The sequence below is a fragment of the Ranitomeya imitator genome, chromosome 4, assembly GCF_032444005.1.
Source record: "Ranitomeya imitator isolate aRanImi1 chromosome 4, aRanImi1.pri, whole genome shotgun sequence".
NCBI classification, from domain to species: Eukaryota; Metazoa; Chordata; class Amphibia; order Anura; family Dendrobatidae; genus Ranitomeya; species Ranitomeya imitator.
The window spans coordinates 24,748,682-24,761,214 of record NC_091285.1 but is presented as its reverse complement, the minus strand read 5'-3'; the positions used below and the strand labels follow the sequence as shown (position 1 = coordinate 24,761,214).

The 12,533-nt window shown below is 41.5% G+C and overlaps 1 protein-coding gene across 1 annotated transcript; it reads left to right on the top strand.

The window, feature by feature from the left end:
- The first annotated feature begins 509 nt into the window (after positions 1–509).
- Positions 510–9,221, top strand: LOC138673913 (hepatitis A virus cellular receptor 1 homolog). The gene is made up of 4 exons (XM_069761943.1): positions 510–626; positions 1,038–1,376; positions 8,291–8,350; positions 8,911–9,221. The coding sequence occupies exons 1-4, from the start codon at positions 578–580 to the stop codon at positions 8,937–8,939; spliced, it is 477 nt and encodes a 158-aa protein (XP_069618044.1). The 5' UTR covers positions 510–577; the 3' UTR covers positions 8,940–9,221.
- Positions 9,222–12,533: the final 3,312 nt, after the last annotated feature.

Genomic DNA, 12,533 nt, shown 5'->3' with positions numbered 1-12,533 from the left:
GTGAATTTTCCACCTGACAACAAAGAGACCTGTGGGTTTTTTATTTTCTTTTTTACTAGTTGATATGTTATAACCTATAGTATCAGTTAACCAACATTGCAGATATGCAATTAACTTAAGCGGTATTAGCTCCCCTAGTACATGAGGGTGAAAGTTATAGTTCATCTTTTGCTTGATCTGTGGTGTATAAGCTACGCGTTGTTGTATAATAATATAAAATACAACTCAGCACATGTGTAAACAATTATTAATGTATTCTTCTTTTACAAATTAAGCAGGGCACACAACAACACAACGCCATGAAAAGGAGGAACAAGGAATGATAATATTTAGGAAGGAGGTGCACCTATATGTTAAAATGAAATAAATTTCAATGGTGGTAAGGGGATATTAAAACAAAACTTCCAATTTTATACAAACTATATTTGTACTGCTTCTAAAAAAACAAATGTTACGGCAATATTTCACTATCACAAAGATTTTATCAGTTAGTTCCGCTTCTCTACATATATATCTATATTTTCCCATGCTAAGCTCAGTGTTTTTCTGACCTCCATCTTCCCATTTACTGCACAAAATGGATGTGTGCTCAGGATGGATTATTTGCCTTGTCGTGTCCATTACAGGTGGGTGAAGACATTTCTTGTGATTTTTGAATGTTTTTTATTCTTTTACTTTTTTTTAAATGTTATATCACATCCCATGTATTAAACATTTAGCAGCATGTGATTGCTTGTATATTGAAGGCTAAAATGCCATCATTTGCCCTTAAATATTTTAAAGACTTCTACCATCGTAGGAGGTTATGGGATCAATTATCATTGACAGTTTTCGAGAAGTACAAATTTCCTTAATAAAGTAATTCCCAGTGTGGAAGCCATCTTCTTGTAGTTGTTCCATACATTGTATAGGAGAAAGTGCAGGAGAGGTAAGGCTTGTCTTCCTTGCCAAGTAAAATTTGACGAATTTCCTTAATTTCTAAATTTCTCCTCCATATATTGACATTTATTCTCGAAATCTCATATTGTTCCCCACAGCTTTGCCAGTACCCGCTGAAATTGTGAAAGGATCAGTAAATGATGTATTAAACTTACCCTGCAAGTACACCTTTGAAGGCAATGCATATGCCATGTGCTGGGGACGTGGGGACTGTCCAAATTCTGGTTGTAATAATGAAGTAATCAAAACAGACGGACAAAATGTCATCTTAAGGAAATCTGACCGATACCAGTTATTGGGGGACGTAGCTAGGGGGGACGTATCCCTGACTATCATTGGGGTCATTAAAGAAGATGAAGGAACGTACTGCTGCCACGTGGAGATACCCGGACCAAACAATGGTCAGAAGAATAATCTGGAGGTGAAGATACAAGGAGGTGAGATATTACACATCTCTACAGTGTTTATGACCTTAGGGGGAAAAAATTTAGAGTTGGTCAATTGGAAGTCTCCTACGAGAACAAAAAGGTCCAAGAGAAAGAGCCTTCATGAGAGAAAATAACTACCCTTATTCTCTGCAGTCCAATCGATGCACTTCCTAAAAAGTTACTTTCTCTGATGAAGACCCCTTCACACTGTTTGGGACATATGAAAGAATGATTGTCTGTAGAAGACGGGGTGAGCGCTACCATGAGTCCTGTGTCTGCTAACAGTAAATCATCCTGAGACCATTCATGTTCATGCTTGGGATTGTTTTTCATCCTTCAAAGGGGCTCACTCACAAATTTGCCTAATATGATTGCCAGGGATCTAAACCTTCTCCAAGATCAACTTCTCCCAATGCTCCAGGAGCAATTTGGAGATAACCAATGCTTTTTTTAGCATGATGGACTCCACATTATTAGGCAAAAGTGACTACTAAGTGGTTCGGTGAAGAAAACACTGAACGTTTGGGTCCATGGTGAGGAAAATCCTCAGATCTCAATCCCATTAAAAACCTGGGATCAATCCTCAAAAAGCTGGAGTACAAAAACACAGAAATTGTGATAAACTCCAAGCACTGATTAGACAAAAATGTGTTGACATCAGTCAGGATTTGGCCCAGACACTGATATCCATCTGCCAGGGACAAAGGGCAGAAGTCTTGTAAAATAAGAGCCAGACCTGGAAATATTGAGTTTCTGCATAAACTGGATGAATTTAAAAGCGTACGAAATGCTAATAGTTGTACTTCAGTAACCAGAGAAAAATCCAACTAAAGATCTTAAAACAATGAAGCAGCAAGTGTAAAAACAAAAAATTGTGTCAGTCTGAAAACTTTAAGCCATCGCTAAACATGACATTTAGGCAGGGTCGGCGTTAGGGGCAGGCAGACTAGGCATTTGCCTAGGGCCCCCGCAAACCCAGGGGGCTCCAGCCAGTGGCAGGCAACTAAAAGCACATTGATGTCACTTCATTGCACACCGTGCTGTGCTGGGCAGTGTAGCTGCTGAGACGTACTGCAGACACCAGAACAGCTGGGGAATGGGGAGAGGTAAATATTGTATCTTTAAATAAGAGGGCTGCATTATACTCTATGGGGTTGCTGCATTATACTCCTTGGGATGGCTGCATTATACTTTATGGGGTGGCTGAATTATACTCTATAGACTTCATTATACTCTATCGAGGACTATGCGGTGCATTATACTATATGGGGTGCATTATACTATATGGTGGCTGCATTATACTCTATCAAGAACTATGGGGAGTACATTGTACTATATGTACTATATGGGACCTGCATTATACTGTATCGAGGACTATGGGGAGTGCATTATACTATATGACGGTCTATGGGAGCTGCATTATACAATATGGAGTACTATGGGTTGCATTATACTATATTGAGGACTATGGGCTGTGCATTATACTATGAGGAGGATATTGGCTGTGCACTATTCTATATGGAGGCCTATGGGCTGTGCATTATACTGCATGGGGGACTATTGAGTTTGCAGGACTATGGGGAATGTATTATTCTTTATGGAGGGCTAAACCAGGGATTCAAGCTTCAGGAGGCTAATTTGCATATTCCAGGTGCCTTCTGGGAGAAGCGAAGTCTCCCTAAGCTAGAAGATCGTTGGGTACAGCCGGGACCAGCTGCTTCGAAAGCATCACCAAACCAGGGATTCAAGCTTCAGGAGGCTAATTTGCATATTCCAGGTGCCTTCTGGGAGAAGCGAAGTCTCCCTAAGCTAGAAGATCGTTGGGTACAGCCGGGACCAGCTGCTTCGAAAGCATCACCAAACCGCGCGCCGTAAGGATATTATTGCAAGAAAGCTTGGCTGAGTAGATTACACAAGAAGGAAAACACACAGCAAGTCAGCAGGATCTAGGAGCAACATGGCAGATGTGACAACCTACATGGTGAGCTGCAGCATGTGCTACATGTTCACAGATCGACCAGAAGAAGAATCCAATTTCACCTGTCAGAAGTGTAGACTAGTGGCCCTTTTAGAAGAAAAGGTGCGGGGTCTGGAAGAAAGAATAGCAACTTTGAAACTCATCAAAGAGAATGAAGACTTTCTAGACAGAACAGAAGCATCTCTACTGGTCACAGAAGGTGCAAAAAGTGTCAGAGAACCTCCAAAAGCAGATGAGTGGAAGCATGTGACCAAAAGAAGCAAGAAGACCATGGAGAAATCACCAACCACACAACTGAAGAACCGATATCAAATCTTTGTAGAGGATGAAGATGGCACACCTAAGAATGAAGCAATACCAGCAAGCAAAAAAGAAAAGGGCACACAGCAACAAGTGACAGCAAAAAGTACAGCCAAGAAGCAACGAAGAGTGGTGGTGGTGGGAGACTCACTACTGAGAGGCACCGAAGCAGCCATCTGCAGACCGGACATAACTGCAAGAGAAGTATGCTGCCTTCCAGGTGCGATGATCAAGGATGTGACCGATAGGATACCAAAGCTCTTCAGCTCCAAGGACGTCCACCCATTTCTTCTGATACATGTTGGCACCAATGACACGGCAAGGAAGGACCTACCGACAATCTGCAAGGACTTTGAAGAGTTGGGGAAGAAAGTAAAGGAACTGGATGCACAGGTAGTTTTTTCTTCTATCCTTCCAGTAGACGGGCATGGCACCAGGAGATGGAACAGGATCCTTGATGCAAACAACTGGCTAAGACGATGGTGCAGACAACAAGGATTTGGATTCCTGGACCACGGTGTGAATTACTGGTATGATGGACTCCTCGCCAGAGACGGACTACACCTCAACAAACCTGGGAAACACACATTCGCCAGAAGACTCGCTACACTCATCAGGAGGGCGTTAAACTAGAAGAAGAGGGGACGGGAAGAAAAACATTAGACTCGAACAAAGACGACCCAGGAAAACATACTCAGAAGGGAGGTAAGAACATTTCTAAAACAATCCACAGTGAGGAGATTGGAACAAAACAAAATCCTCTAAACTGCATGCTCGCAAACGCCAGAAGCCTGACAAACAAGATGGAAGAACTAGAAGCAGAAATATCTACAGGTAACTTTGACATAGTGGGAATAACCGAGACATGGTTAGATGAAAGCTATGACTGGGCAGTTAACTTACAGGGTTACAGTCTGTTTAGAAAGGATCGTAAAAATCGGAGAGGAGGAGGGGTTTGTCTCTATGTAAAGTCTTGTCTAAAGTCCACTTTAAGGGAGGATATTAGCGAAGGGAATGAGGATGTCGAGTCCATATGGGTTGAAATTCATGGAGGGAAAAATGGTAACAAAATTCTCATTGGGGTCTGTTACAAACCCCCAAATATAACAGAAAGCATGGAAAGTCTACTTCTAAAGCAGATAGATGAAGCTGCAACCCATAATGAGGTCCTGGTTATGGGGGACTTTAACTACCCGGATATTAACTGGGAAACAGAAACCTGTGAAACCCATAAAGGCAACAGGTTTCTGCTAATAACCAAGAAAAATTATCTTTCACAATTGGTGCAGAATCCAACCAGAGGAGCAGCACTTTTAGACCTAATACTATCTAATAGACCTGACAGAATAACAAATCTGCAGGTGGTTGGGCATTTAGGAAATAGCGACCACAATATTGTGCAGTTTCACCTGTCTTTCACTAGGGGGACTTGTCAGGGAGTCACAAAAACATTGAACTTTAGGAAGGCAAAGTTTGAACAGCTTAGAGATGCCCTTAATCTGGTAGACTGGGACAATATCCTCAGAAATGAGAATACAGATAATAAATGGGAAATGTTTAAGAACATCCTAAATAGGCAGTGTAAGCGGTTTATACCTTGTGGGAATAAAAGGACTAGAAATAGGAAAAACCCAATGTGGCTAAACAAAGAAGTAAGACAGGCAATTAACAGTAAAAAGAAAGCATTTGCACTACTAAAGCAGGATGGCACCATTGAAGCTCTAAAAAACTATAGGGAGAAAAATACTTTATCTAAAAAACTAATTAAAGCTGCCAAAAAGGAAACAGAGAAGCACATTGCTAAGGAGAGTAAAACTAATCCCAAACTGTTCTTCAACTATATCAATAGTAAAAGAATAAAAACTGAAAATGTAGGCCCCTTAAAAAATAGTGAGGAAAGAATGGTTGTAGATGACGAGGAAAAAGCTAACATATTAAACACCTTCTTCTCCACGGTATTCACGGTGGAAAATGAAATGCTAGGTGAAATCCCAAGAAACAATGAAAACCCTATATTAAGGGTCACCAATCTAACCCAAGAAGAGGTGCGAAACCGGCTAAATAAGATTAAAATAGATAAATCTCCGGGTCCGGATGGCATACACCCACGAGTACTAAGAGAACTAAGTAATGTAATAGATAAACCATTATTTCTTATTTTTAGTGACTCTATAGCGACAGGGTCTGTTCCGCAGGACTGGCGCATAGCAAATGTGGTGCCAATATTCAAAAAGGGCTCTAAAAGTGAACCTGGAAATTATAGGCCAGTAAGTCTAACCTCTATTGTTGGTAAAATATTTGAAGGGTTTCTGAGGGATGTTATTCTGGATTATCTCAATGAGAATAACTGTTTAACTCCATATCAGCATGGGTTTATGAGAAATCGCTCCTGTCAAACCAATCTAATCAGTTTTTATGAAGAGGTAAGCTATAGACTGGACCACGGTGAGTCATTGGACGTGGTATATCTCGATTTTTCCAAAGCGTTTGATACCGTGCCGCACAAGAGGTTGGTACACAAAATGAGAATGCTTGGTCTGGGGGAAAATGTGTGTAAATGGGTTAGTAACTGGCTTAGTGATAGAAAGCAGAGGGTGGTTATAAATGGTATAGTCTCTAACTGGGTCGCTGTGACCAGTGGGGTACCGCAGGGGTCAGTATTGGGACCTGTTCTCTTCAACATATTCATTAATGATCTGGTAGAAGGTTTACACAGTAAAATATCAATATTTGCAGATGATACAAAACTATGTAAAGCAGTTAATACAAGAGAAGATAGTATTCTGCTACAGATGGATCTGGATAAGTTGGAAACTTGGGCTGAAAGGTGGCAGATGAGGTTTAACAATGATAAATGTAAGGTTATACACATGGGAAGAGGGAATCAATATCACCATTACACACTGAACGGGAAACCACTGGGTAAATCTGACAGGGAGAAGGACTTGGGGATCCTAGTTAATGATAAACTTACCTGGAGCAGCCAGTGCCAGGCAGCAGCTGCCAAGGCAAACAGGATCATGGGGTGCATTAAAAGAGGTCTGGATACACATGATGAGAGCATTATACTGCCTCTGTACAAATCCCTAGTTAGACCGCACATGGAGTACTGTGTCCAGTTTTGGGCACCGGTGCTCAGGAAGGATATAATGGAACTAGAGAGAGTACAAAGGAGGGCAACAAAATTAATAAAGGGGATGGGAGAACTACAATACCCAGATAGATTAGCGAAATTAGGATTATTTAGTCTAGAAAAAAGACGACTGAGGGGCGATCTAATAACCATGTATAAGTATATAAGGGGACAATACAAATATCTCGCTGAGGATCTGTTTATACCAAGGAAGGTGACGGGCACAAGGGGGCATTCTTTGCGTCTGGAGGAGAGAAGGTTTTTCCACCAACATAGAAGAGGATTCTTTACTGTTAGGGCAGTGAGAATCTGGAATTGCTTGCCTGAGGAGGTGGTGATGGCGAACTCAGTCGAGGGGTTCAAGAGAGGCCTGGATGTCTTCCTGGAGCAGAACAATATTGTATCATACAATTATTAGGTTCTGTAGAAGGACGTAGATCTGGGTATTTATTATGATGGAATATAGGCTGAACTGGATGGACAAATGTCTTTTTTCGGCCTTACTAACTATGTTACTATGTTACTATGTTACTATGGGATGTGTATTATACTATATGAAGTTCTATTGGGAGTGTATTATGCTATATGGAGGACCATGGGGAGTGTATTATACTATATGGAGGGCTATGGGGCACAGTATACTATATGGAGGACTATGGGGTGCATTATACTATATGGAGGACTATACGGTGCATTATACTATGTGGAGGACTATGGGGTGTATTATACTAAACAAGCAAAATGCTGCTTATTCATCAAGTGAATGGATTGTTTATGCCGAAACAAAACTCATTGTTCCAGCAGGACATCACCTGGTGAAAACTGCAGACATGCTGCTGATAACATGATACTGTATGGGGACAGATTGATCTATTATTGATTATTCTATCTCCATCATTGTTCCTCAACCAGAGTAAAAAGGCTTGGAAACAAGGGTCGAACAACTTCCATAATGTTGATCACACTCGTTTAGCGGCCTGAACTCAGCGCATGTAAACGCAACCGAAATGTTTCTGTGTGATGGTGCAATATGTGAGCACCGGGGCCCCACTTTGTCTAAAACTGGCCCTGCATTTAGATCTTAATAAGAAACCATCTTCAGAAACTTAGAAAAAAGAGAAGCTTGAGGAAATATGTAGAAGCAAAACCATGAATAAGGCTAAACAATATTCCACAGTAGTTGTAGTTTTGCCCACCACGTGATAACTTTCCTGAAAGTCTGCTGTTAGACAGAAATACAACAATCTTATACTGTAAACGATCTATGCATTTCTACAAATAAAATACAGAATTTATATTGTAATAATATAGTCTGGAGATAGATTTGGAGGTGAGTTTAAATAAAAAAAAAAAAATCATGAGAGGAACTAGCCCATCGCCAAACAAGTGGCATTTATCAAACCAGTGTTTTTTTAGGTGGCATAGGCGCCGGAGTGTGAATATTGCCTCAGCACCCTCTATATACACACTAGCTATGATGAACTTCTAATTTTTTTTTTTTGCAATACTCAGTAGCTTCTACAACTACAGATCATCATCCCACAACCACAGAGGAAGTTGTGTTCAGCATGCGTAAGTCATTTATCATCTTATCATCTTTGATGTTCTGAAACTCCCTATGTCATGCATGAATAGTCAATTTTGTCTGGAGTAATCTGGTCCTTTAAAGAAGACCCATTAATTACCATAAGTATGCATTTATTTACATAGTGTAAATGGCCCCGTTCTCCTGAATCCAGCGTTGTTTTTCTTTTGTTCCTACACCTTTCCGTTCCTGATATATGGCACACTCTTATTTGCATATAAAGCTAGTCTTTATAGCCAACTGAGCATGGTAGTCAAGAAGACGCCCACAGAGAAAAGTTCAAGGCCACACCCGATAAAAAGACTAGAGTTATATGCAGGGAAGAGGAGGCCATATCTGAGGAACGGAGAGGCGCAGGAAGAAAAGAAAATCAATTCCGGATTCAGGAGAACAGCGGCATTTACACCAGGTAAAAAAATACATATTTATGGAAAGTGACAGATCCCCTTTAAGTCCTAGAAAAGTCTATATTTTACACTTCTGTATCTTCTATATTTAGTGGAAAAAATTATGTATTGTGATATTCTTATTTTGTATCTTCTTTCAGTTGAAGAATGTCCTGATGATGAAGATTAAAATCCTGATCAAGTCTTCCACATTACGGAGATCACTTATCGCTTGTTTGGAATCACATTTATTAAAGGGGGTGTCCACTAACCTAACTTAGTTGATAGTTTTGTCACAAATGCTTAAGAATTCTGCTTCTAAAAATGCCTATATACAGTGGCTTGAGAAAGTATTCACTCCCCTTGCCTTTTTACCTATTTTACCTATTTTATTACAATGCAACCTGTGTTTAAATATTTTTGTAATCTGATTTGTGTGTGATGTATCAGCACTAAATAATCTAAGTTTGTGAAGAGAAGTAAGAAAAATATTGGCCTAAATTAAATTTATTGGATTGAAACAAGCGAAGACAAGGAAATCGTGCGGCACCAGGTGATTCAATCTTCACAGGCTATTCAACAAGCTGCAGCATACAGACTTCTAACACAGACCAGATTAACGCACTCAGGGGTGGTGCACACAAGACAGTGGACCGGAGTCTTCACTGATAGTAATATATATGAGAAGAAATATGGCACTCACTCCAACGATGCTGTAGTAAAGAGTCCTTTATTCGCTATGAATAGCGCTCAGACGTACATGGAGAGGTGGCGGGGAATGTACAAGCGAGGGTGCGGGGAAACAGGTGAGGACAACGGCCGTTTCGCGCTATGCGCTTCAACGGGTCCGAGATGACCACCTGTGTGACAAGATGACCACCTGTGTGCACTCTTAGTGTCACAAGTCAGTATATGCACACCTTTTCTGAAAGGCCACAGAGGCTGCAATTCCACTAACCATACACCATGAAGACCAAGGAGATCTCCAAACAATAACACAAAGACCAATGAGATCTCCAAACAACACCATGAAGACCAAGGAGATCTCCAAACAACACAATTAAGACCAAAGAGATCTCCAAACAACACCATGATGACCAAGGAGGTCTCCAAACAAGTCACGGACAAAGTTGTTGAGAAGTACAAGTCAGGGTTGGATTATTAAAAAAAAATCCCAAACTCTGATGATTCCCCGGAGCACCATCAAATCCATTATCATCACATGGAAAGAATATGGTACCACCACAAACCTGCCAAGAGAGGGGAGCCCACCAAAACTCTCAGCCCCGGCAAGGAGGGAATTAATCAGAGAGGCAGCACAGAGACCAAATGTAACCTTAAAGGAGCTGCAGAGTTCCCAAGCAGAGACTGAAGTGTAAATGGGTTAGTAACTGGCTTAGTGATAGAAAGCAGAGGGTGGTTATAAATGGTATAGTCTCTAACTGGGTCGCTGTGACCAGTGGGGTACCGCAGGAGTCAGTATTGGGACCTGTTCTCTTCAACATATTCATTAATGATCTGGTAGAAGGTTTACACAGTAAAATATAGATATTTGCAGATGATACAAAACTATGTAAAGCAGTTAATACAAGAGAAGATAGTATTCTGCTACAGATGGATCTGGGTAAGTTGGAAACTTGGGCTGAAAGGTGGCAGATGAGGTTTAACAATGATAAATGTAAGGTTATACACATGGGAAGAAGGAATCAATATCACCATTACACACTGAATGGGAAACCACTGGGTAAATCTGACAGGGAGAAGGACTTGGGGATCCTAGTTAATGATAAACTTACCTGGAGCAGCCAGTGCCAGGCAGCAGCTGCCAAGGCAAACAGGATCATGGGGTGCATTAAAAGAGGTCTGGATACACATGATGAGAGCATTATACTGCCCCTGTACAAATCCCTAGTTAGACCGCACATGGAGTACTGGGTCCAGTTTTGGGCACCGGTGCTCAGGAAGGATATAATGGAACTAGAGAGAGTACAAAGGAGGGCAACAAAATTAATAAAGGGGATGGGAGAACTACAATACCCAGATAGATTAGCGAAATTAGGATTATTTAGTCTAGAAAAAAGACAACTGAGGGGCGATCTAATAACCATGTATAAGTATATAAGGGGACAATACAAATATCTCGCTGAGGATCTGTTTATACCAAGGAAGGTGACGGGCACAAGGGGGCATTCTTTGCGTCTGGAGGAGAGAAGGTTTTTCCACCAACATAGAAGAGGATTCTTTACTGTTAGGGCGGTGAGAATCTGGAATTGCTTGCCTGAGGAGGTGGTGATGGCGAACTCAGTCGAGGGGTTCAAGAGAGGCCTGGATGTCTTCCTGGAGCAGAACAATATTGTATCATACAATTATTAGGTTCTGTAGAAGGACGTAGATCTGGGGATTTATTATGATGGAATATAGGCTGAACTGGATGGACAAATGTCTTTTTTTGGCCTTACTAACTATGTTACTATGTTATGTCCATGTGACCACAGCCATACACTCCTTAGAGGTGGACTTTATAGAAGAGTGGACAGGAAAAAGCCTTTACTTACCCACAAAAATTGTTATGCTCCTTTTGAGTTTGCCAAAAGACATATGGGGTATCTCCAAATGTATGGAGGAAGGTGCTATGGTCAGATGAAGCTGAAGCTTCTGCTGCCATCAGCGAGCCCCTGATCCACCAGGCCCCTAACCCGCAGTTGTTTTGTTCCTGCTGACAATAAAAATTATCCCTACTCCCCCTTACTGACATGGATGAATGGAGAGATGGATCAACTGGATGGAGACAGATTATATTCACATTATAAAGGGTATAACGCAAGGTGTATGTACATTACACATTGTATACAGCAGTGTATACTTGTACATACTGTCATGATCCAGACTGGGTTTGAGTCCTGTCTTCCTCTTTTTCTAGTCTGGGCATGCCAGGGGTTAACTTTCTTAGCCTCAGTCTGGTCTCAGGTTTGCTATTTATCTCCGCTGTGTCCTGCACACCATGTCAGTTGTACTTTCGGCCAACGGCGTCTGTAGCTGACTCCGTTTGCCCTGATTTGTCCTGCTGCTTGCTTACTGAACCTGTGTCTGTTTTTCCCCCTTGTCCCTTCCCGACCCAGTGTCCCCCTTTCGTGTATTGACTCTCTGGTTCTGACTTGGCTTGGACCCTAACCTGCGGTTTTGTCTCTTGTCTTTGACATATCTGCTCCTGACCAGTACTGACCCATTTGGCTTGTTATTGACTCTGTGTTTGCTTATTCCTTTTGTACTGTATTGCAGTCTTATATTGACCCAGCTTGTTTTGACTATTCTGCTGCCACCTGGTGGTGCCTCACTGCTGTGTTGAAGGTCTGGTCTTGCTGTGTGCAGTCCTTCCACCACTCTATTGCCACCTAGTGGAGCTTGCATTTACCTGCATTGCAGCAGCATGACATATACATTCCACTATATACATGCAGATACGAGGGAGAGTTGGGTCTGTAGCAGCAGCATCTTCCAAAACAGAGTGAGCTCTGCTGAATGCAGCCCCACCCACAGAAAACTAAGCTCCACCCAGAAGTGAGCTATTAACATGACATCACAGGAAGCAAGGAGATTCTCGCCAGAGATCATGTGACCAGAAGAACAGCTCAGGTTACAGCAGGATTTGTCTAAGTAAACTAATTAGTGAAGTGCTTAACTATGGTAGATATTTAACATGAAAGGGACATGTAAAGTAGTGGCAACCGCCTTTAAAGTAGATCTGTTAGTTTGAAAATGGCATCTTGTCTCCTTGCAACATGTT

Bases quoted from the DNA above. Each gene is read 5' to 3' on its own strand.
- LOC138673913 (XM_069761943.1), top strand. From the start codon at position 578: ATGGATGTGTGCTCAGGATGGATTATTTGCCTTGTCGTGTCCATTACA. The intron at 627-1,037 runs GTGGGTGAAGAC...TGTTCCCCACAG, and splicing joins CCTTGTCGTGTCCATTACAG to CTTTGCCAGTACCCGCTGAA. The intron at 8,351-8,910 runs GTAAGTCATTTA...ATCTTCTTTCAG, and splicing joins GGAAGTTGTGTTCAGCATGC to TTGAAGAATGTCCTGATGAT.